Source organism: Odocoileus virginianus, chromosome 1, assembly GCF_023699985.2.
Source record: "Odocoileus virginianus isolate 20LAN1187 ecotype Illinois chromosome 1, Ovbor_1.2, whole genome shotgun sequence".
Taxonomy (NCBI): domain Eukaryota; kingdom Metazoa; phylum Chordata; class Mammalia; order Artiodactyla; family Cervidae; genus Odocoileus; species Odocoileus virginianus.
Window position 1 is genome coordinate 6,548,837 of NC_069674.1, and position 22,508 is coordinate 6,571,344.

Here is a 22,508-nt window from a genome sequence, read left to right on the forward strand (position 1 = left end):
CCTCAGAGCTGAACTCCTGGATAGACACACCTCGTCTATTCATGAGGTCTCACACAGCGCAGTATGCCATCAAAGGCCGGGACCACGAGTCAGCAGCCCTGGCTGCACATTAACCATCCCCAGCATTGTGTTACCCAGAGAAGCTGGATCACCTCCATGTCTTTTTGTGATGCTTCTGCCAGATGAAAGGGACTAAACAAAACCTGAAAAGAGGGGTGGCCGGAAGCCAGGGTGAACGCACAGATCCCAGAGGTCACACTTGTCTGAGTTCAAGGGAGAACCCAGCGGGTCCCTGGGAGGCAGGAAGGCAGAGCTCCTCCTACAGAATCATCCTAAGGTCCCCCTCTCCCCTCCCACTTTCCAGCTACCCAACCCTGGTACCCCCATACCCACTCCCTCGGCAATTCCCTCCTCTCCCACGTGGGAAGATGTGGTCCAAGACCACGGTCGGGCTGGAGGCCTGGGTTCTCTGTTAGCACTAGGGCCCCAGAAGACTCTGCTTTTGGAAGGGTGTGAGCTGTGACCTCTGGGGGGCCTAGAGGTCGAGGGGGTTATGTGAGAAGCGATCAAATTGTCTTGGAGAGGGAAAGGGGGAAGAGAATCCTTCCCTCCAACCCCAGCAAGAACTGGCCACTGGGACTGGCTGCCCCCAGCCGGGGTGGGGAACAAATGGATCCCTCCCAGCACACACGGACCCGGAGTTCAGGAGGGCGGCTTAGAAAGGAAAAGGAGACCACGTGAGGCAGTCAGTCCTTCATTTCTCTCTTCTGCGACATCATCATCAATAAGGGTCCCAGGCAGCTCCTACCAAGCAGGAGCAGCACGCTGGGCACCCTCCCTCTGCAGGGCCCTCCCCAAGGAACCAAACCCCAGTGAGACCACCCTCCGAGTACCAGCCGCGACCGTCACACACACACACCACAGTCCTAGGGTCAGGCCGCCCACGATAGCACCCAGGGCAGTGGGGCACTCGGGGTTGAGGGCCATCAAGCCATTCACGCCTTCCTAACACGAGTGGCCATTAAGTGCTGGGCACTGGCCTCGCACTGGGGACATGCTCGCCCCTCCCCAGCTGCAGCTTCTAGCTCCCGTCTGGGTATCTCTCAGTCTGTTGAGACTCCGCCCCCCACCCCCCCGGGATGGACCCTGGACAGCCACAGCTGACCAGTCCAGATCTGGGCCATCTCACCCAGGGCCTCCAACAGCTCCCTCATTCAGTGCCTGAGAGCTGGGGTCCCACCTCCAAGGAAGGACACATCCAGGCTCCACAGTGCGGGATGTGATATTTCTGCCTTCGACCCTTCCCGGGACTTTTCCCGATCCCCTTTTTGGGAGGCTCCTGGAATCTGTTGTCAGGTCTCAGAGCCTTGAGGAAGGCACCTTTGGAGAGGGTGTCAGCCCCTGCAGTTCTAAGCGCCATCATTCCTGGTCACTCGCCCACACGCACCAGACAAGCCTCCTCCCACCCCACCCACAGGCCTGCGTGGGTCCAGCCGCACTAGAGTGCGTCTCCTTTGGCGCTGAGGGTGGGCGCCAGAGCCCCCAGGTGAACGCGCTGGTGCTTGAGGAGGTGCTGCTTCTGGCTGAAGCCGCGGCCGCAGGAGGCGCACAAGTAGGGCCGCTCGCCCGTGTGGTTGCGCCGGTGGCGCGTCAGGTTGGGCTTCTGGCTGAAGCGGCGGCCGCACTCGGGGCAGGGGTAGGGCCGCTCGCCCGTGTGGATGCGCTGGTGGATGGTGAGCGCCGACCACCACGAGAAGCTCTTGCCGCACTCGTTGCAGATGAACTGGCGCGGCTCGCCCGGCGCCCCGGGCCGCGCCCGGCCCCACGGCAGGTCCCCGGGTCCCCGGGCGGGCGAGGGGCCCCGGGTCGGCGGCGACAGGCCAGGGACGGCCTGGGCGGGCGGCGGGGCGGTGGCCGCCGCAGGGCGCGCGCGTGGGTGAGCCCGCAGCGCGGCGCGGCCAGGGCGGGGCGCGGCCCGGGCGCCCGGCTGGTGCGTGCGCTGGTGCTTCAGCAGGTGCTGCTTCTGGCGGAAGCGGCGGCCGCAGTGCACACAGGGGTGCGGCCGCTCGCCCGTGTGGTTGCGCAGGTGGCGCGTCAGGTTGGGCTTCTGGCTGAAGCGGCGGCCGCACTCGGGGCAAGGGTAGGGCCGCTCGCCCGTGTGGATGCGCTGGTGGATGTTCAGCGACGACCACCACGTGAAGCTCTTGCCGCACTCGTTGCAGATGAACTGGCGCGGCTCGCCGGATGCGGCGGGCCGGGCCCCGGGCGGGCGCCACCAGCCCTGGCCGAGCCCCAGCCAGGCCCACTCGGGGCGCCCCCGCTGGGGCCCCGGCCGCGGGCGCCGGCTCCGGGGGGCCGCGGCGTCCCGCCGCAGCGCCGGCAGCCCAGCGCGGGCGACCTGGCGGTCCCGCGCGTGCGCACGCTGGTGGATGCGGAGGCCCACCTGGTGGCGAAAGCAGCGCGCGCACTCGGGGCACGGGTGGGTGGCGGGCCGGGAGTGGGTCTTCTGGTGCTTGAGCAGGTGCTGCTTCTGGCTAAAGCGCCGGGCGCACTCGGGGCAGCAGAAAGGCCGCTCGCCCGTGTGGTGCCTCTGATGGCGCGCCAGGTTGGGCTTCTGGCTGAAGCTCTTGCCACACTTGCCGCACGGGTACGGCTTCTCGCCCGTGTGCGTGCGCTGGTGGATCTTCAGCGACGACCACCAGCTGAACCTCTTCCCGCAGTCCGGGCACACGAAGTGACCCTCGCCGGCAGGAAGAGCCGGGCTCAGGGGGCCGGGAGCCGCCCCCGGGGCCCGGCCTGCCGGCCCCACTTCCTGCTCAGGGGGAGGGGCCCATCTTGGACCCCCTATCTTGTCCGGGCGCCCCCAGGCTCGAGGCTTCCTCGCCGCCGTCTGGTATGGTGCGGGCGCCCGACAGGGCCGGAAAATGTTCTTATCCTTCTGCGAAAGCACGGCTTGCGTCTGCAGCAGCCACTCGGGCTTCTCCCGCTTGATCTTCATCACCAGCCCATCTGCTGCCAGGGGAAACGGAGAGAGGTCAGGGAAAGTCATTCGGTGGGTGCTGTGCTCCTAGGATGGAGGCAAAGGGCGGGCGGGGGGGGGCATCAGGAGGGCAGAGCAGGGCAGAAAAGGATGCAGATGGAATATAGTAAAGGGAGAAGAGGCAATGGGGCAAAGGAGAGAGCAGGGAGGGTGGGAAGGACAATACAGTCAGAGGAGTGTGCAGGAGGGCAGAGAAAAAAGAAACGGTGAGTGTTGCAGGTGCCAAGCACGTTGCTTCCCGCCTCCTCTACCCTGAGGCCCAGGAGAGGCAAAGAAGATAAAGAAGCCAATCCAGGGGAGTCTTCCGACCCCGGGAGCAAGCAGAACGTGGCCAAGTTTCAAAACATCTGGTTCTCATCCTAAGAGGATGGACGTGCTGGGCGCTTGCTGGGTGAGTGCATGCCCAGTCCCCCAGAGGTTGGGCAACCAAGCCCGGTATCACTGCCAGGCAGCTCCCGGGCAGCAGCTGTGGTGCAACAAAACGAAGAACAAGAAAGCCAGTCAGAAAGCTCTCAGCACCCAGAACAGGTCAAGTGTTGCCTCGTCCTTGTACTAAAGGAAGCCTACACACCAGCGGCACACTCTGTCACTAACCCGCCCCTTAGACCAGACTCAGGTCTGCTGGGAACTTTGCTTCCAGGCTCCTGGACATAAGCCTTGATGGAAAAGGTCTGCTACAGACACTACATATACAGGCTATCTGAATTCCATTTATACAGAGGTCAAAAGCTGGTAACTAAAGGATGAGTTAGAGTTAAGAGTAATGCCCCTGACAGAGGGTGCTGTGGTTGGAAGGGGGCCTGGGGCACTTCTGGGGTGGATATATTCTCCTTATGGATCTGGGTGCTGGTTACATAGGCATGCTCACTTTGAGAATTTATAGAGACTGAGACCTGTGTACTTTTCTGTGTGTTATATGTCAATAAAAAATTTATGGCCTATAAAAATAGATGAAACAGGGACTGCCCCAGCAATCCAGTAGTTAGGACTCCATGCTTCCAAAGCAGCAGATGTGGGTTTGATCCCCAGTCAGGGAACTAAGACTCCACATGCTGTGCAGCCAAAAAAAAAAAAAACTGTGAACAAAGGAAAGAAACCCTAAACAACAGGTGCCCATGTTAAAAAGACAATGATGTAAACCCAAAGGAAGTAAGAGGAGAGAATTAAAACAGATGAAAGCAGAGATTACAGGATAAAGGGAATGTAAAGATACAAAAAGGATTCTGATAAATCCCAAAAACCTATGTATAGACCTATCAATTTGAAAAACCTATGTAAAATGGATGATTTTGTGAGAAAATAACAAAACTGACTCAAGAGGAGGTAGAAACCATGTCTGCATAAACATAGAAGAGACTGAAAAGAAAGCTAAAATTAGACCTCAAAAATGGGTAACAGGTCACTTAACTGTACAAACAAGTTCTACTAAAACTTCAAGGGAAGCACTATTCCCAGCTTACATAGACCATGACCATGACTAGGCAGGCAGGGGGGTGGGGGGTGGGGGTGTGCTGGGGAAGCTTACATGATACTTGACCCAAAACAAGGCAAGGGTTGGGTAGGCAGGAAATTATAGGTTTATCCTTCTTTGAGAGTAGAGGTAAAAAAACAAACAAGCAAAAATACTGACAAAGCAAGTTCGGCAATGTTAAGAGAACAACCTATCATGACTTTGCTGGATCTTCCCCAGGAAAACAAAGATGACTCAACACAGTTCATGACACTGACTTTTTAAATATTAAACACCTTATACCATTTCAATAGAGGTGGAAAAGGCACACAATAAAATTCAACATCATTTCTGGAGGAAAAGAAGGAGGAGAGGAAGTTAGGAGGAGGAAGGGAGGGAGGGAAAAAGAAAAAAGAAAGGAAGAAGGCTCTTAGCAAACTAGGAACATAAGGAAATTTCCTAAAATAAACAAAGAAGCTGCACTAGAAACTGTAGCAAATGTACTAACTGAAGGCAAAAGATTAGAAGCCTATTCCAGTTAGGAACAAGGAGAAAAAAGAAAGATATATATATATATATATTGGAGATTAAGAGAAAACTGTCATTTGCTGATTATTATTAACCTATAACTATCATTTACATGAGAATCCACTGAAGGTTGTATTAGAAATAAAAAGTTTCAACAAAACTACCAGCTTAAAAAACATTAAAATTCATAACTTTTTTAAATGGCAATAAAATAACTGTAAGTATACCTAATATATAAGCAAAACATAAAGAAAACTATTACTTTATTGAATGAATAAAAATGTAAATAAAAGAACAGGTACATCATATTTCTAGATAAGAAGCTCTTCACTCCAAACCAATGTTCAAATTCAGTATAATCTTAGTTAAGTAAATTATAAAATTTACTGTGTAGTAAATCACCCACAAATTCTAAAAATGATCAAGGAAGAATTTGGCTTATGCAACATTAAAAGCTACAATACTATCACTGCACACCTGTTAAAATGGCTAAAATCCAAAACACCAACAACGCCAAATGCTAACAAGGATGTGAAGCAACAGGAACTCTCATTCACTGCTAGTAGGAATGCAAAATGGTACAGCCACTTTGGAAGACAGTGTTGTCAGTTTCTTACAAACTAAATATATCCTTACAACACAATCCAGCAAGTCATTCTCCTGTATATTTACCCAAAGGAGTTGAAAACTTATGTTCACACAAAAAAAAACCTGCCAACAGATGTTTATAGCAGCTTTATTTGTAACAGTCAAAACCCAGAAGCATCCAAGAGATGTCCTTCAGTGGGGGGATGGATAAACAGTGGTATACCTTACAATGGGGTATTATTCAGCGATAGAAATGAGCTCTCAAGCCATGGAAAGACATGGAGGAAATGTAAATGCATATTACTAAGTGAAAGAAACCAAGCTGAAAAGGTATACTGTATGACTCCAACTATATGACATTCCAGAAAAGGCAAAACTATGAAGACAGTAAAAAGAGAGATCAGTGGTTGCCAGGGCTTGAAGGATCTGGGGGAAGGAATGAAGGAGGCAGAGCACAGAGGATTTTTAGGGCAGTGAACCGGCTCCGTATGATACTATAGTGGTGGGTATAGGATGTTAAGCGTTTGTCCACAGAACGCACAACATAAAGAGTGAACCCTCATGCAAACTATGAACTTTATGTAATAAAAATGTATTAACAAAGGTTCATCAGTTGTAGCAAACGCACCACCCAATGCAAAATGCTGATAATGGGAGAAAATGACTTCCCTGGCAGTCCAGGGGTTAGGATTTCACCTGCCAGTGCAAGGGGTGCAAGTTCAGTTCCTGGGGAGCTATGATCCCATATGCCTCATGGCCAAAACACCAAAACATCAAACAGAAGCAATACTGTAACAAATTCAATAAAGACTCGAAAGATGGTCCACATTAAAAAAAAAAATCTTAAAAAAAATATTTTTAATAGGAGAAACTGGAGAGAGGGGGCATAGGGCACTCCCTGAACTTTCTGCATTTTCTCCTATAAACATAACACTGCTCTAAAAAATGAAGTCCATTTTTAAAAAGTCTTGACAGATGCAGTTGTTATTGATATGGCTGCTCCATAGTGAGCCAGGTAAGGTGAGGCTGTGAGTGAGGGTCTCACCCACCCAAAAAAAACAAAAAACAATAAACAATTATAAATGTTGAATACACATAACCAACAGATAAATCAAGAGAACAGAAACATTTGATAAGTGATACACGGTAGCATTATACACAGTAGCATTCCAAGTCAACAGTGAAAGGCTGGCCTATCCATCAGTTTAGGACAAACTAATTATTTGGGGGAAATATTCAAGTTAGGTTTCTAGTTCATACAGTTTATAAAAATCAGTTCCAGATGGATTTAAGTGCTGGTTTAAAAGAAGCAAATACATGTAGAAGAATTAGGAGAATTTGTTTAGAATCCAGAGGTAATTGAAAACCTTCTTAAATAGGATGCAAAACATAAAAAATAAATTTAAAACACCTGTATGACAAAAGTCCCACATATGAGTAAAGTAGAAATGATTGTTTGGGGTGGCCTTTCCCAACAGAGCTGTCCACAAGAGTGAAAATGCTTTGTTGCATCCAAGCTGCCCAATACATGTGGCCTCTAGCCACACATGGTTCCAGAGCACTGGAAATGCAGCGAGTACAACCGAGGCCCTGAACTTCTTTTCTTTCATTTAAATTAACTTACATTTAATAACCACATGTGGCTATTGGCCACCTACTGGATAGCACATGTCTGCTGCTGCTGCTGCTGCTAAGTCCTTTCAGTCGTGTCCAACTCTGTGCGACCCCATAGAAGGCAGCCCACCAGGCTCCCCTGTCCCTGGGATTCTCCAGGCAAGAACACTGGAGTGGGTTACCATTTCCTTCTCCAATGCACGAAAGTGAAAAGTGAAAGTGAAGTCGCTCAGTCGTGTCCCACTCTTTGCAACCCCATGGACTGCAGCCTACCAGGCTCCTCCGTCCATGGGATTTTCAAGGCAAGAGTACTGGAGTGGGGTGCCATTGCCTTCTCTGAGCACATGTCTAGGAGAACACATATGCAGATATATAGTAGACCAAGGATTTAATATTAATAGACCAAGGACTATAGACCAATAGACTAATTTCCCTGATAGCTCAGTTGGTGAAGGATCCACCTGCAATGCAAGAGACCCCATTTGATTCCTGGCTTGGGAAGATCCCCTGGAGAAGGGATAGGTTACCCACTCCAGAATTCTGGCCAGAATTCCATAGACTGTATAGTCCATGGGGTTGCAAAGTGTTGGACACAACTGAGCAACTTTCACTTATATAAAGGACCCCTATAGATGGATGAAAAGAGGCTCACCATCACTAGTAATTAGCAAAGTGCCAAATAAGAGTGTAGCATCTCTTCACCCATCACACCAGCAAATATTGAAGAAATTGATAATATCCTGACTTCATGATACACATGGAAACTACACAGGAGGATAAGTACAACACGGATATGCTGGGGGCATAAATGAATTCAGACTCTTTGAGGATAACTTGACAGTGCTTATTAAAATTATAAATATGTTCTATCTTTCTGTCATGTTGAAAAAAAAGCTGAGCACTGAAGAATTTATGCTTTTGAGCTGTGGTGTTGGAGAAGACTCTTGAGAGTCCTTGGACTGCAAGGAGATCAAACCAGTCAACCCTGAAAATCAACCCTGAATTTTCATTAGAAGGATTGATGCCGAAGCTCCAATACTTTGGCCACCTGATGCCAAGAGCTGACTCATTGGAAAAGACCCTGATGCTGGGAAAGATTGAAGGCAGGAGGAGAAGGGGATGACAGAGGATGAGATGGTTGGATGGCATCACTGACTAAATGGACGTGAGTGTGAGCAAACTCCAGGAGATGGTGAAGGACAGGGAAGCTGGCATGCTGCAGCCCATGGGGTCGCAAAGAGTCAGATACGACTGAGTGATACACTGACTGAGCAAGTAAAGGAAAACAATCCTTCACCTCTTCCACCCAGTAATTTCACAATAGGTACTGATCCTAAGAAATACATGTGAGTCCAAAGAGGAATGTCCAAGTATATTCACTGAAGTGCTGTTTGTAATAAGCAAAAAAGGAGGATAACAACCAAATTACCTGTCAACAATAATCTAATACAATGTTCACTCCCTTCATAATGTGGAGAACTATACAGAGACTGAAAAGAGCTATAAATGCTAATATGAAAAGATTTCCAAAAGATTTTAAGAGAAAACAAACAATAGCAACACACACACACACAAAAAAAAGCACATTGAAAATCAGTATCAGAAGTCTGCTCCAATTTATGGAAAATAAAGCCATACTTCTCTGTGTATATTCACATGCTCAATCCAGGCCAGTTCACACCAAACCCAAGATGGTGGTCACCTGGCGGGTGATATGGACCATACATGGCAGGACTAGATGGACAGGAAAGGGGGACTTGCGCCTTGTACGTGTTATTTGAGTATTCTCATAAAAATTCAAACATTATAGTTTGTAAATCTTAACTATCTTAGGAAATAAAAAGAAAACCTTCCCTCTAATCCAGTGGCCTTTAGTTCTGAGACCAAAGAGCTCTGCACCAGTCCACAGCCTCACTGGCCCCATGAGAGCATAGAAACCAATGTGGTGACCCGGGGCGGAGGGGGGGGGGGCAGTTGGGGGAGGCAAGTGGGGGTTCCCTTACAGAAAAGCACCCATAACGGACCAACTTTCCTCCTGGCAAAACAATGCCATGGGTCCTCCCCAGGTGCTGGTTGTGAGAAATCATTTTATCAGGAGTAGTAATTTGAAAATGAAAGCGATGATTTAAATTGTATACTGGCAGTGATCAAAAATGCATGTGTAATGAGTTTCATCGATTATAAAAACATTGCCTTAGATGCACTGACTTGTTGGCCAGTGGATGTCTTTGACAGGCCCAGCTGTCCAGATGGCTGTCGGGTAGTGAATCCCAAATACAGTCAGGTCAGAGGGGCACCCCTGTGCCCAAGTGACGAGGCGCCCACGCCCCCTATGCGTGCCTGCTCAGTCGCCAAGTCGTGTCCAGCTCTTTGCAACCCCGAGGACTGTAGCCCGTCAGGCTCCTCCGTTCATGGGATTTCCCAGGCAAGAATACTGGAGTGGGTTGCCACTTCCTTCTCCAGGGGATCAAACCCCCATCTCCTGTTTGGCAGGCAGATTCTTTACCACCGCACCACCAGGGAAGCCCACGAATGCCCTCAGAACCCCACAAAAACCACTGCCTTTCCCTGATTAAACCTGGCCTGACATCCATCACGCTTGGCTGATGCCTCAGAAGGCTCACCCTCCTGGCCAGATGTATAGTGCAGCCTGAAAGCCCAGAGGATACCTGCACCCACTGCTCCAGGGCCCAGCTGGGTATACGTGGCTGAATTGTGTGGGGAGGCCAGGAAGCCCGGGATGGCAGGTGTGGACCTGTGACTTCAGTCGTCCCGGGCACCTTCCCCTAGGGATCAGACACTGACACAGAGGGAAACAGGCCTCCGCCTGCCGGTTCTCAGGGTACTGCTCCTCAGTCAGCATAAAAAAGCATCATTTTTAAAACGTCTTCATGGTTCAGAAGAAACAGAAAGGAACGGAGGGCTGTTGCTTCGTGGGTACAGGTTCTGACGTTATGGGACACTTCGGGAAATGAATGGTGATGATGCTGTGCCTTTACGTGAATGTGCTTCTTGTCACTGAACTGTACCCTTCAAAGTGGGAAAAGTGGTAGATTTCATGTTACGTATGTTTCACCACAAATGTATTAAAAATACATTCAAATACAAATAAAAAAGTAAAGGGTACTTAAAAGAGGTAAAGTCTCAGGAATGTTGAAACCTTCAACTGTCCAGAAGAGTCATTCCTTCAGCCTGGCCAGCAGGCATGGTAGCCTGGAAGGCTGTGGCCTGAGGGGTCCCCAGGCCCCCGGGTTTTTCCGCCTCTTCCTGGTGGTGGAGCTGCCGTATGGACAGAGAAAGCCTGGTGGAGCCCACTGCTCGTGTCTGAAGTAGGATCCCCCTTATGAGTTTATGTGGGCAAAAGGGTCCTGCAGGGACAGTTAGGGACTTTGGGGAAGGTCATGGACACACTGCTGTATTTAAAATGGATGACCAGCTAAGACCTGCTGCAGCACATGGAACTCTGCTCCATGTTATGTGCCAGCCTGCATGGGAAGGAGGTTTGACATGTATCTGTATGGCTGAGTCCCTTCACTGTACCTGAACCTATCACAACGTTGTTAATTGGCTATACCCCAATGCAGAATGTTTTTGGTGTTAAAAAATTAAAATTTGGGGGGAAAACAAAGAGCCCTTCAGCTAAAACGTTTGGGACTGTCTGCCTTAGGTTTTCTTGGAACTGCCATAATGTCAGCATCACACACACACACACACACACACACACACACACCCCGAGTGCTCTCAGCATTCACAGTGAGAGCCTGGGAAGTGCCATAATGTCAGCATCACACACACACACACACACACCCCGAGTGCTCTCAGCATTCACAGTGAGAGCCTGGGAAGTGCCATAATGTCAGCATCACACACACACACACACACACACACACCCCGAGTGCTCTCAGCATTCACAGTGAGAGCCTGGGAAGTGCCATAATGTCAGCATCTCACACACACACACACACACACACACACACACACACACACCCCGAGTGCTCTCAGCATTCACAGTGACAGCCTGGGAAGTGGGTGGCTCTGCTCACTGCCCGGTGTCAGGACTCAGTCACAGAACAGCAGCATGTATAGAGCATACTGGCCCCCTGTGAGCCAGTGTTTTGTTTCTTTCTTATTCTGTTGCCTGATTTTTGTCTCACCTTAGGTCCACCGTAGCGATTGTCCTGGGGGCGGGGGCTGCTCTGGGGCATTCAGGGCAACTCCCCTGGAGGGAAAAGGAGATAAGGAAACCTGGTCACTGTGCCCACGAGGGGCAGAGCACCCAGGTCCCGTCCCCTCTCCTGGGCTCAGAGATCCTATCGGCCCAGCCGCACCCTCTGCAGGGCCTGCTGCAGAGACTGGGAGAGCAGGTTTCGGGCCGGGGCTGCTCCATCCTGGAAGCAGGAAGCGAGCAGCTGGGGAGGGGGTCTCCAGAGGGCACTTCCCACTCTCTGTGGTGCCCGCCCCCTGCCCGGGAGACACCAGGACTAACTGCTGTGTTTCCCCACCACCAGCTCTGAGTGCATCAGCTGAGACAGACCCAGGAAGCTTTCATGGACTGAAATGGAGACACTCTCTTGACAGACAGACAGCAAGGCTTGATTGTTCTAACCACGTGTCCTCTCCAGAGCACTGGCTTTCAGTACATGACCAGCAAGAACATCGTGCCCTCCCTGATCTAGCACTGATGGGTGTGTGTGTGTGTGTCAGGGGTGTGTGTGTGTGTGTGTGTGTCAGGGGTGTGTGTGTGTGTGTCAGGGGTGTGTGTGTGTGTGTGTGTGTGTCAGGGGTGTGTGTGTGTGTGTGTGTGTGTGCCCGCGCCCCAGCCTGGCAAGCAGGGGCTGGGCTTGCCCAGCTCTTAGCCCCCTATTCTGTGTTTGCTCCATCCTTTCATGTGACCCTGGTGTCCTGGTCCCACACTGTGGGTCTACTGGCCACCAGCAAGCCCCGCTCAGCTGCAGAGGGACAGGGCTGGGGAGGAGGATGCGGAGGGCTCCCACCTGCCCACCTGCTCTTACCTGTGCCGCCAACCAGGCCATTCTCCATCCCCAGAGGCCTGTCTGCATCAGCCCAGCTCCCTGCCCGGCCGTCTGTGGGTGGGATGGAAGCAGAAGAGGGTTGGCCTGAGACAAATGGACCGCACACAGGGCAGTCCCCCTTTTTTTTAAATTTTGGCCACATCACACAGCATATGGGGTCTTAATTCCCCAACCAGGGATGCAGCCCTTGACCCCTGCAGTGGAGGCGTGGAGTCTTGGCCACTGGACCAGCAGGGAAGTCCTCAGTCCCTCTCTTTCACGTCTCTCTAACTATGGCTTCTGTTGAAACGTGCAGGAATTTTCAGAGCACACAGATATACCTGCTCAGCAAGTAAAATGTGTACAATTCCCACTTTCTAAGGAAAAACCTGAGCCCCCCAACATGCACCCACTCATAGAGGTGGCCGGACGGCAGAGCTGGGCAGGGTCCTGGGGTTTCTGACCCCCAGGCCAGAGCCTGATGCCCACACACTCAACACCTGCGGGGTGAGGCATGCAGGAGGCCACACATGAGAACCAGGAAACTCAAATAAGTCTAGAGATCCCCTCTCGTGGGCGCGAGGACACCCTGGTGGGGGGGTGGTCAGAACTGTCCCTCCAAAATCACCAGCCCTCTGTCCTTCAAAGCTCTTGTCCATGTCCCAGTGAAAAACCCTCCCAGGGCCTCCCTGCCATCTCCCCCACCCGGCCCCCGGGGTAGGGGACCATCCCAGAGGCCTGGTCCCTCGCCCACCACTCCAGGCTCATGGTAAGCATTAAGCTTGGGTCTTTGGTGCATCTCCCAACTGGCTCATCTGGTGCCTGGAACACGATCAGAACGAGGTCCTGCTGCTCTGTCGCCTCTGCCTGGGGTGCCGCCCCCTTCCCAGGTCCCTGTGTGGCCGCTGCCCCTTCCAGGGCCGAAGGTCACCTGCTCTGAGTGGTCTTCCCAGGAGACCCTGTGTACAATCACAACCCTGGCTCCACCTCCCGTTCCTCCCTGACACTTCCGCCATCCGATAGGGTATTTCCTTATCTGCTTATCCCCAACACGTCCATGCCGGGGGCTGGCACCAAACGGTGGTGTGTGGCACCAACAGGCAGCCAGCTGTGGGCACTCAGAGGTGCGGCAGCTGCCCTGTGCAGCTGTGGGCAGGCCCTCCTGAGGACATGGATCTCATTTCCTGCACCAGTACCCCTCTTGGCCCCCCTGCACTCCCAATGGGCCCCAGCCTCTGCCCCACACACCTGGGCCTGGCCACCACTCAGGCACAGGGGCCCCAGACCCCCCTTGCTCTGCACCTCGGGCCCCGGATAGCCTCCTCGCTTCTCTCTCCCAAGTCCTCTCCCCTTCCAGCAGCTACTCCAGGGCAGGGACCCAGGCTGGGAATCTGAGTGGGGGGGTCAGGGGTGTCAGGGAAACACAAATCTGATAGAAAAGTCTCTCCCTGCTGAGAAAAGGGAAAGAGACTCCCTCCCCTTTCTTGCATTTTCTTTAGAAAAAACTTTTAACTGAAAGCCCTCTCTCTGCCCCTTCTAGGTATATGTAAATCTTTTGAAAAGTTCACGAAGTGTCTTGCCAGGACCCTTTCTCAAGGACCTGGGAGCCATCTCTTTGAAGCGCAAACATCAAGGGAACAGCAGCCAGTGTCCCCTCCCTTGGGAGGTGGGAGCCTCACTCAGCAGCTCCAAGATGCAAGCCTCCTCCCATCGTCACGGAGATCCAGGAAGTGTGTGCTTCCTTTGCATGAAGGCAGTTAGCTCTCCTGAGTGGCCGCCAATTCCAGGTGAATGTAGGGCGAACTCTGTGTGATGAATGGTGCTATCAGGTCCCTTCACCCACAACCGGTTACACTTTCTCTCAAGAACCTGTATGTAGTGAGGTCGCAACTGCTGGGCTATGACATTTCTGTCTTTGCCGTCTCTTAGTGCATCGCCCGTAACATGCATCTTGCTGGATTAATACTTATCCACTAACAAAACTGTTTTCTTTCCCATCTATCTTGGTGCAGAGCTTTCCAGGGTAAGGAGGAGATTTTGTTTTTAACTCTATTTCCCTGACACAGGTCTGTTACATATTCCAGCTGTGGGTTCTCAGGGATGCTGAAACCTGCCTGAGGTACAGAAGAAAGAGGGCCACAAAGGAGGGCAAGAGAAAGACCCCCTAAGGGCCCCTGATGGATGCTGGTGCGCCTGCCTTAGCACCACCTCTTCCCTCCAGGTTACTCTACATCCCACACTGTGGGCAGCCTCTCATCAACCGGAGAGTCAATGTCTGCCCAAGGAGATTCAGGGAGCTGGTGACAGGGACTCTCAGATGGAGGATGGAGGCTCGGGCCACAATTCAGGACAAGGACAGCAGGTGGGTCTTGGCTTCATTTATGAAACTCCTACACAACACAACACAACTGAGGTCTCTCCAGCCAAATCAAATCTATCCTGGTTGATCCGTTCTGTCTTAGGAGATATCCAGGAACTCAAAATCATCTCAGATGGCAGAAGGGCTTCGATTCTTGGTGACCAGTCCAAGGAGTGTCACCAAACTGCTCATGGTCCAACAAAGACCAGAAGTGGAAATGGAAGGAAGGGACCCTCATGGGCCGAGGTGAAGAAGGGAGAGAGGAGAGGGCAGGGCCCAGGGGACAGGCGCAGGGCCAGGGGCTGTGTCTCGGGGGCCCGCCTCCACCTGCGTGCTCAGGGCGGATGTGTCTGGAACCCAGGCCGACAGGAGTCCTGCAGGCAAACCCTTGAGACGGCCAGACCTCAGAAGGGCCCAGTGTGTAGCGGTGTCTTTCCAGGACGGCCAGGCCACGGCACACCCTGCCCGGCCACATGGCACTGCCCGCCCCTTCTCACCCACGAGACACATCGCTCAGCTGGCTGGAGGGAGACACGCCCAGGGAGCCGGCGAGCAGAACACCCCGGCAGTGGGGAGACTGGTCCCCATCCACCAGCGCCCCAGCTCTGGCCTCTGATGACCTCTCCCCTCCCTGCCTGGCAGCTCTCATGGAGGCCGGGACACCCACCAGGGCCAGGTCTCGGTACAGGGCCCTGTCACCTCCCCCTTCCCAGTCTCGGCTCCGGGTCAGGCCCCTGTGGGGATGAGAGCCCCAGGATGGGAAGGCCTCTTGGGCAGCTGCCATGACAACCGCCAGGCCACACGAATCGGGACTGTGGTCCACAGCAGGGGCTGCAGTCAGGGTGGGGCAGGGGAGGGAACAGAGGAGCTTTGGGCTCAGCAGGAATTTGAGCAAGGGGAGGTACACAGCGGCCAGGGGGTGGACAAAGCCCATGTGCCAGAACGGTCAATGCAGGGACACGTCCAGGCCACCCGGCCACATCCTCCTGATCTCAGGGCCCTGGGTCTTTCCCACCAGCCCAGGACAGCTCTCTTCACAGACTCAGGCCCCAGGTGGGGAAGAAGCAGACGGCACCTCGTGTGGCCTTTGTCACCAGTGGAGCAGGACTGGCCACGTGCCCTCCACCGGGAACTGAGGCTTCCGGGGTGGCACCGCCCAAACTCTGGCCAAAGCCCAGCTCCCAGGCTGGCTCCCCTCAGGGCCACACCCGGGTCCTCGTCCTTGCCCACTGCTCACTTCTGCTCAGAGCCCCTCCCCATGGGAAACTGTGGACAGAGGGCAGTCTTCTCAAGGTACCCTCCCCATCAAGCCGACTGCTCCTCTGCCCTCATACCAGCAGTCAAGACCCGCAGGGAGAAGCGCAGGCCAGCATTGAGCTGGGGATGGGCCAGCCAGCCTCCACCCTGACAGTGCGCTCTCAGAGTCCTCCGGGGACACACAGACCCTGTCTGTCCTTCCCTCACTCACTGAGGGGGCGCGGGGGCTTCCCCGGACACCTCAGTACTGAGCTGGCTCTGGGAAGAAGAGGGGCTGGCCAGCCAAGCGACTCAGTAGGGACCGGGAGACGGACTGTGTACCAAGCACTCAGCAAGCATCACCCGCTTCATTCTAAGGATACACGGCTCCGGCTCCAAGACGTTAAGCGATTTGCTCAAGGTCACACAGCTAGGAAGGGCTGCAGCCAGAACCGAACAAGCTGGGATGGGCCAGGTGGGTGGGGGCCCACCCAGTCAGAGCGCCTTCTCCTGGACCACGCTGCCTCTAAGAGAAGGTGAGGGATGCACCAAACCTTAAGCTGCCAGGACCTCATTTTCAGGCGTTTGCCCTCTGTACTCACATGTGGTTATTTAAGTGTCTATAAGTTAAGTTAAAAACTCAGTTTCTCAATCATGCTGGCTACGTTTCAAGTGCTCAACGCCCACATGTGGCTAGAGCTACCATAACGTCCAACGGAAGAGAAGATTTCCAAGTTCACAAAGTTCTGCTCGAGATATAAAGCTCCAGGGAGTGGGGGTGGGGGTGGTCCCCACCTGCCTGGGCCCAAGAAGGAGAAGGTGCTCGGTTTATACTGAATGAATGCATGAAATGGGAGGACTGATGAGGGGGGTCTTCTGACCCCAGGGCTTCATCACAAACGACAGACACCTCAGGACGAGCTAATGAATGTCCTCTGCCTGGGAAACGGAGTTCAGTTCATCCCAATGGATGTTTTATTTAAAGTTTACAGTCACAGGTGGTTGCCAAGGGGGAGGGTATCGGGGGAGGGATGGATTGGGAGTTTGGGATTAGTAGAGGCAAACTATTATATAGAGGATGAACAAAAAACAGGGTCCTCCTATAGAGCACAGGAAACTATATCCAATAACCTGTGATAAACCACAGTGGGAAATAGTAAAAGAAAGGACGTATATATATATGCATGCATATATATATATATATTCTTCATTTTATATATATGTATCACTGAATCACTTTGCTGTCCAAGAGAAATTACATCATCGTGAGTCAACTATACTTCAACTAAAAAGATATTGATAAAATACAATCATAGGCATAAGAGAAGAAACTGACCTGAACACTCAGTGCACACAAAGACATCCAGATATAATCTTATCTCACATCCAACATGGCTGAGCACACACGAGTTTAAAGATGCAGAAATGCAGAGATACTCACACATACAAGAATGCTTACAAAACTGCACATGCAAAGTACAGAGAAACTGAAATACGAAGAAACCCATGGACAGCCCTACAGATCCACAGAGATACAAGTGAGCCACCGTGAACCGCACGAGCACAAGTCACTATCCTTTCACTGTTGGAGAAAAGAGCAACGTGACTCCCTGCTGACACAGTGTCCTCAGGAGCTCCGACCAGCCCTCCAGGTCCACTGCTCCAAGGAATGGAACTGGGGGGCCCCCGAGGCCACAGGGAGCTGGAAAGCGATGGTGGGGATAGGGAAGAGTCACCTGCTGGGTTGCCTGTGGGGTGAGCTGAGGGCAGGGGCGGTGTGAGTCAGCATGGAGAGAAGCTGGAAGGGCTCAGAAAGCTCTAGAAAGAAGATGAGGCTGTGCCCAGCAGGCCAGGGCAGCCCGAGACCCAAGGCCAGGCTGGAGGGGTCAGGCTAGGAGGCGACAGCAGACTGCTGCCCCCTCCCGTGGGAAGCTGAGCCTCCAAATCTGCCCCTTGCAGTCCACTCCCAGCGCTGCCCCCTACTCAGGCCCATGTACACCCGCACCCAGAATCAGGGGCCCTGAGTTCGAGCCCCGCTGCCCTGGGCAAATGACTGCTCCTCTCCGCCTGGGTTCCCAGTGGTGAAGGTGATGGAAAACGCCTGCTGTGGGGGTTTGCTGCCAACATCAGGTGTGGAAACACTCGACTTCCTAAAAGTCTATAAATCGTCTTTTCTCTCCCATCACCAGGACCTGAGAACAACCCACACCGGAAGGTTCTGAGCCCTCCCCCCAGAAACCCTCATTGCCGGCTCACTCTAAACTGGACCTCTTCATGCGGCTTCAGAGTCTCCAGAGGCCCCTGGAGCCCACATGGGAACTTCACACTCTGCTCAGCAACAGGAGCTGGACTCCCAGGGGAGTAGAGAGCAGACAGCTCTCAGGGGCAAGGCTGCTTGCGGAGCCAGGCTCCACAGGGCAGCTCCAGGTACCACCTCGCCCAGGAGATGGATGCTGAGCCAGGAGGATGGTCTCCTCCGGGCTGAGTGGGGCCGGGCCTGAGTGCCAGGCAGGGGGCTGGACTAAAGAGCCTTGGACGCTCTGCCGGCCCAGCTCAGGCGAGCCCGGGGGCCTCACACCCCAACAGTACTGGGAGGAAAGGGGCTCGTCCAGCCTTTGTCTCCCAGGAGACAGCCCCCAGGCCCTTTTCCAAAGCCGATCCCAGGCAGGCCACACATGCGGGAGGCCTGGTCTCTGGCTGGCCCCTGGATAATCAGCACCCTTTCTGAACTCCCATCCCTGCATCCACCAGACCTCACACCTCCCTCTCCTCCAGAGTTTATGACCGAGGAGGACACACAGATCGATCCCCAACAAGTGGCTTTTAAATGATATCAAAAAGGCAGGGTAACTGCTGTTCCCACTTTCTAGGGCCCCGTACTGAGGACAGACAGGCAGACCTGGTGAGCATCACCTCCGCCCCCACCTGCAGGCCTGCCTCCAACCCACGTGCCAGCATCAGGCACGCCCAGCATCTTTCTACAAGTCCCACAGCACCTCCCAAGCCCCTCCAGGGCCCCCACCCCCATCTTCCGGTCTCATCGTCTTCCCTGCTCCTCCCTCGTTCCTGGGATCTATTCACCACTGGATCAGGTGTCCCCCTGCATGCCTACTATTAGGGCCTCTAGGTGCCCTCTCTTCCCCTCCTCCTACACCAGCATCTTCAGGCCTCGGGTTCCCAAACACCGTGGTCCTCAGTCCCAGGAGAGGGGACAGAGGCGGGCAGCAAGGGGGTGGGGCAGGCCAGCATCCCACAGAGAGACCAGGCGGTAGGAAGGAGGAGGAGCCCTGGACCGGGAGGCCTGGGACCTGGGGACCGGGCTTACTTCGGGTTAGCCAGGTGGCCCTGGACCAGCCAGTCTCCTTCCCTGGGCCCCAGTGTCTCCATCTGCAAAGGGAAATCACACTTGGTCCTCTGTGTAGAATTGTTACGCCAAGCAGTGCGGGCAAACGTTGCGAAAGGACTCTGGGAAAGGTTCATGAGGTGCAAGAGGAGTTCTTTTTAGGTCGCTCAATGGCCGTCACCCCCTCCCTGCTTCTCAACTGGACTGCAGAACGGTACCTCACGGCTGCCCTGACAGGAATAGCCCAATTTAGGGACTTCAGTCTCAACACTCCCTGGGAACCAGGTCTACGGCCGGCCAGGGCAGCTGCCCTATCCCATCATGCCTGCCCACCTCCCAGAGGTCCTGGGTTCAACCCCCACACCAGTCCCCAAGGGACCGCCTTCCGGGACTCCTGCCCCACCCGCCCTGCCCAACATGCACACCTTTGCTGGGACCGTCCCACGTCCCGCCTCCCTGCCCCAGGCCTGACCCCGCCCATGGCATCCACATCGCCAGTCGTTGCTCACCCATCTCCCTTCAGAAGACAGAGCAGCACCCATATTCTTCTGCCCCAGTCCAAGACTCAAGAGCCTGCCAGGGTTTGGAGACCCCAGTTACCTGACCGAAGGCAAGGGATGAAACCAGCTGCTAACAACACTTTGAACAGTTATCACATTTTAATTCATAAACGCTTTTCCATCCCTCGCTATATTCACAGGAGCTTGGCAAGGATAAGGAGTGTTTCCCCCTTTTTGGATGAGTTAGAGCTCAGGTCTTCTGCACAGCTTGTCTGCTACTTCCCTGCAGGCCACCCCCATCCTAGGAAACCTGAGATTCCACAGCTTACCCCTCACCAAGGGGGTAAGCTTGCACCAAGGGGTGCACGGACCAGCTCTACACTTTGCCCTGGGCATCCCTTGCCCCTCCAGGGGGGAACTCTCCAAGCCTCTCAAAACTCTCACCACCTTTCACTACTGCAGAGGGCAGCCCTCAGAGTCCACAGGCCACTAAATCGTATTAGTGCTATTTTAACACCTCCAACACCTGCCACAGCTACAAGCTTCAGCTCACCTGGAAGCAGCACCCATATTACCACTCACCTTGCTCTCCAATCCATCTGCCACCCAGACTCAGAGCAATTTTCCTAAAATTACAATTTAAACATGATATTGCTTTGCTTAAAAACTTCAGCGGGTCCCCAGTACTTTCAGGTTCTTCTACAAATTTCATGGCAAGACCATTTAAAATCTGGCCTCTGAGCACCCTCACTGCACCACCAACCTACCCCACTGTCCCCAAATTCAGCTCCCTGACCTTGCTGTGTCTGCAACACCTGTGATCAGTCTTGGAATACCCCTGCGTAACTCTTCTCTGCCCAGACCAAACCAGGGATTACTTTCACCAGGAAGCCCATATGGATTCACCAGGCTCAGAGTGAGGACCTTCTCTATTTAACCTGTGCACCCACTCAACCCAGTACCATCCACATGGTGTAATAATATAATTTGCCTCAACAGCATGACTGTAAACATCTTAACACAGGGAGCCTTTCTCTCCCCAACACCCAGCACAAGGTCCAGCATGCTGTAAACCATTAATAAAAATGTTAATAAAGGAATATTTTAAATAAAAGAAACAAGTTAGAAGCACAGAACCAGGGAACCTTAGAGCTGAAAGGAGACTCTAACCTCTAACCTCTTCATTTTACAGATGAACCCTGGGACCCAAAATGGACACCTAACAGTGGAGTCTGGCCATCACGGGCCTTGCCTCGGGGCTTTGGCCACACCCCATCCCAGGTCGGGAGGACCAAGCACGCACCAGGCTCCATCCTCCCAAAGGGCTGGAGAGAACCGCATCTCCATATACTCCACCTTCAGGAGGGAAGAAACCCCCAGCGCCGACCCCCACCCCCACTAAGATCTTGGCTTCCTGTGCCCGTCTTCCTGGAATGGAGGTTTCGGGGAGACCCCTACACACACACACACACCCCCTCACACACACACACAGACCCCTTCGATTTCCGTGGTGCTTCCCTCTCATTGTTCTCGTCCCCAAGCTCAGGCCCATTCATTTAATCATTTATTAAGCACCTACTATGTGTCACTCTGCCGCGAGCACTGGGGTTCCCGCCCCTGCAGGAACTCGGTCTCTGGGGGAGGCTGGCATCACTCCCAAACCTCGGGACCGGCTCTGGCAGAGCGCGCCCAGAGGCGGGCGGGGGAGGCCGAGGGGCAGTCCTCCCCACCCCAAGCTCACCTCCCCGCCTCTCCAGATCTCACGCCCCCGCTTCCAGCTCTGCCCCGGCCTGCAGCCCCTCCCCACGCACGACCCGAGCCCCTTTTTCCCGGGGAGCTGTGCGAGGGTGGGGAAAGTTCGGGACTGAGAGCGCGAGGGGCGGGGGGCTCGGGGGACCCCGGAGGCCGCCCCCAGCCCGAGGCTGGGTGGAAACGGCGCGGGAGGAGCCGGGCGCTGGTCCGCGACGCGGCGCGTCCCTCCGCACGCCCCTCCCCGCCCGGATTCAGAGGGACTCGGAGGGAGGGGACGGAAATAAATACCTTTGACTTTGTGGCTAAGGTTAACGGGAACTGCCACCCCGGGGCGACTTGGGCACTGCGTTCCCCGAGCCCCGCCAGTCCTGGGGCGGGCGGGGCGGGCCCGCGCCCCTCATTGGCTGGTGAGCCCGGCCGTCCCCGGGGCCGCCCCGCCGTCTAATTGGCTGAGCCTCTCAGATGACCAGTTTAGCCCTATCGGAGCAGCCCGCGGGGCGGTCCCTTTGTTCTCCAGAGCCAATGGCTGGGGCGGGCCGGCTGACCCCGCTTCCAGTGAAACCGGCACCGGCCCAGCCTGACTTTAAAGCGCTTGCCGCCAGGCGGGCGCAGGGCTCTGGTCTCCCAATGGGAAAGGGGGGATGGGGCGACGCCGGGTGACTGGTGACCTGACGGTGCCGCAGCACCCGCTCCTCCTATCCGCCGAGCTCTCCCCTCCCGGTACTTGCCCCGCAGACGCGCGCTCTGAAACCAATCCAGTCGCTGGGCCACTCGGCCCGACGCCAGCTGCGTGCCGCACCGCCCTAGGTGCCGGGATCTGGAGGAAAAAAAAAAAAAAGACACACGGAGCCCGCTCCGACGCTCACACTCGAGTGTGCATGTATCATGGTGGTGGCACTTTGCACGACAGCACACCAGGTGTTAGAGATGTTCGCGTCTCGAGTGACCCGAGAGATATCGCCCTCCGCACACGCGCGGCCCTAGGCACGTCATAGGCGCGTGGTAAATGACCCCGGGGTTTCCAGGAGAGACTTAGACATCATTAAATCCAACCCCTCGCCCTGCAGTTGAGGAAACAGTGACTTA

At 53.9% G+C, this 22,508-nt stretch overlaps 1 protein-coding gene across 7 annotated transcripts; it reads right to left on the reverse strand.

The window, feature by feature from the left end:
• Window positions 1-738: 738 nt before the first annotated feature.
• On the reverse strand, window positions 739-21,809 carry ZNF775 (zinc finger protein 775). Of its 7 annotated transcripts, none has more exons than XM_070457100.1 (4): window positions 21,711-21,809; window positions 13,912-14,037; window positions 12,233-12,304; window positions 739-3,012 (listed from the first exon to the last, which is right to left on the reverse strand). In XM_070457100.1, exons 3-4 carry the CDS (start codon window positions 12,258-12,260, stop codon window positions 1,499-1,501), a joined length of 1,542 nt encoding a protein of 513 aa, XP_070313201.1. In that variant the 5' UTR covers window positions 12,261-12,304; window positions 13,912-14,037; window positions 21,711-21,809; the 3' UTR covers window positions 739-1,498. The 7 variants fall into 7 exon arrangements, with proteins under 7 accessions (XP_070313201.1, XP_070313189.1, XP_070313332.1 ...); XM_070457088.1 differs by lacking the exon at window positions 13,912-14,037 and adding an exon at window positions 19,153-19,214; XM_070457231.1 differs by lacking the exon at window positions 13,912-14,037 and adding an exon at window positions 11,375-11,439 and having other exon boundaries at window positions 739-3,009; window positions 21,711-21,725.
• Between the last annotated feature and the right edge of the window lie 699 nt (window positions 21,810-22,508).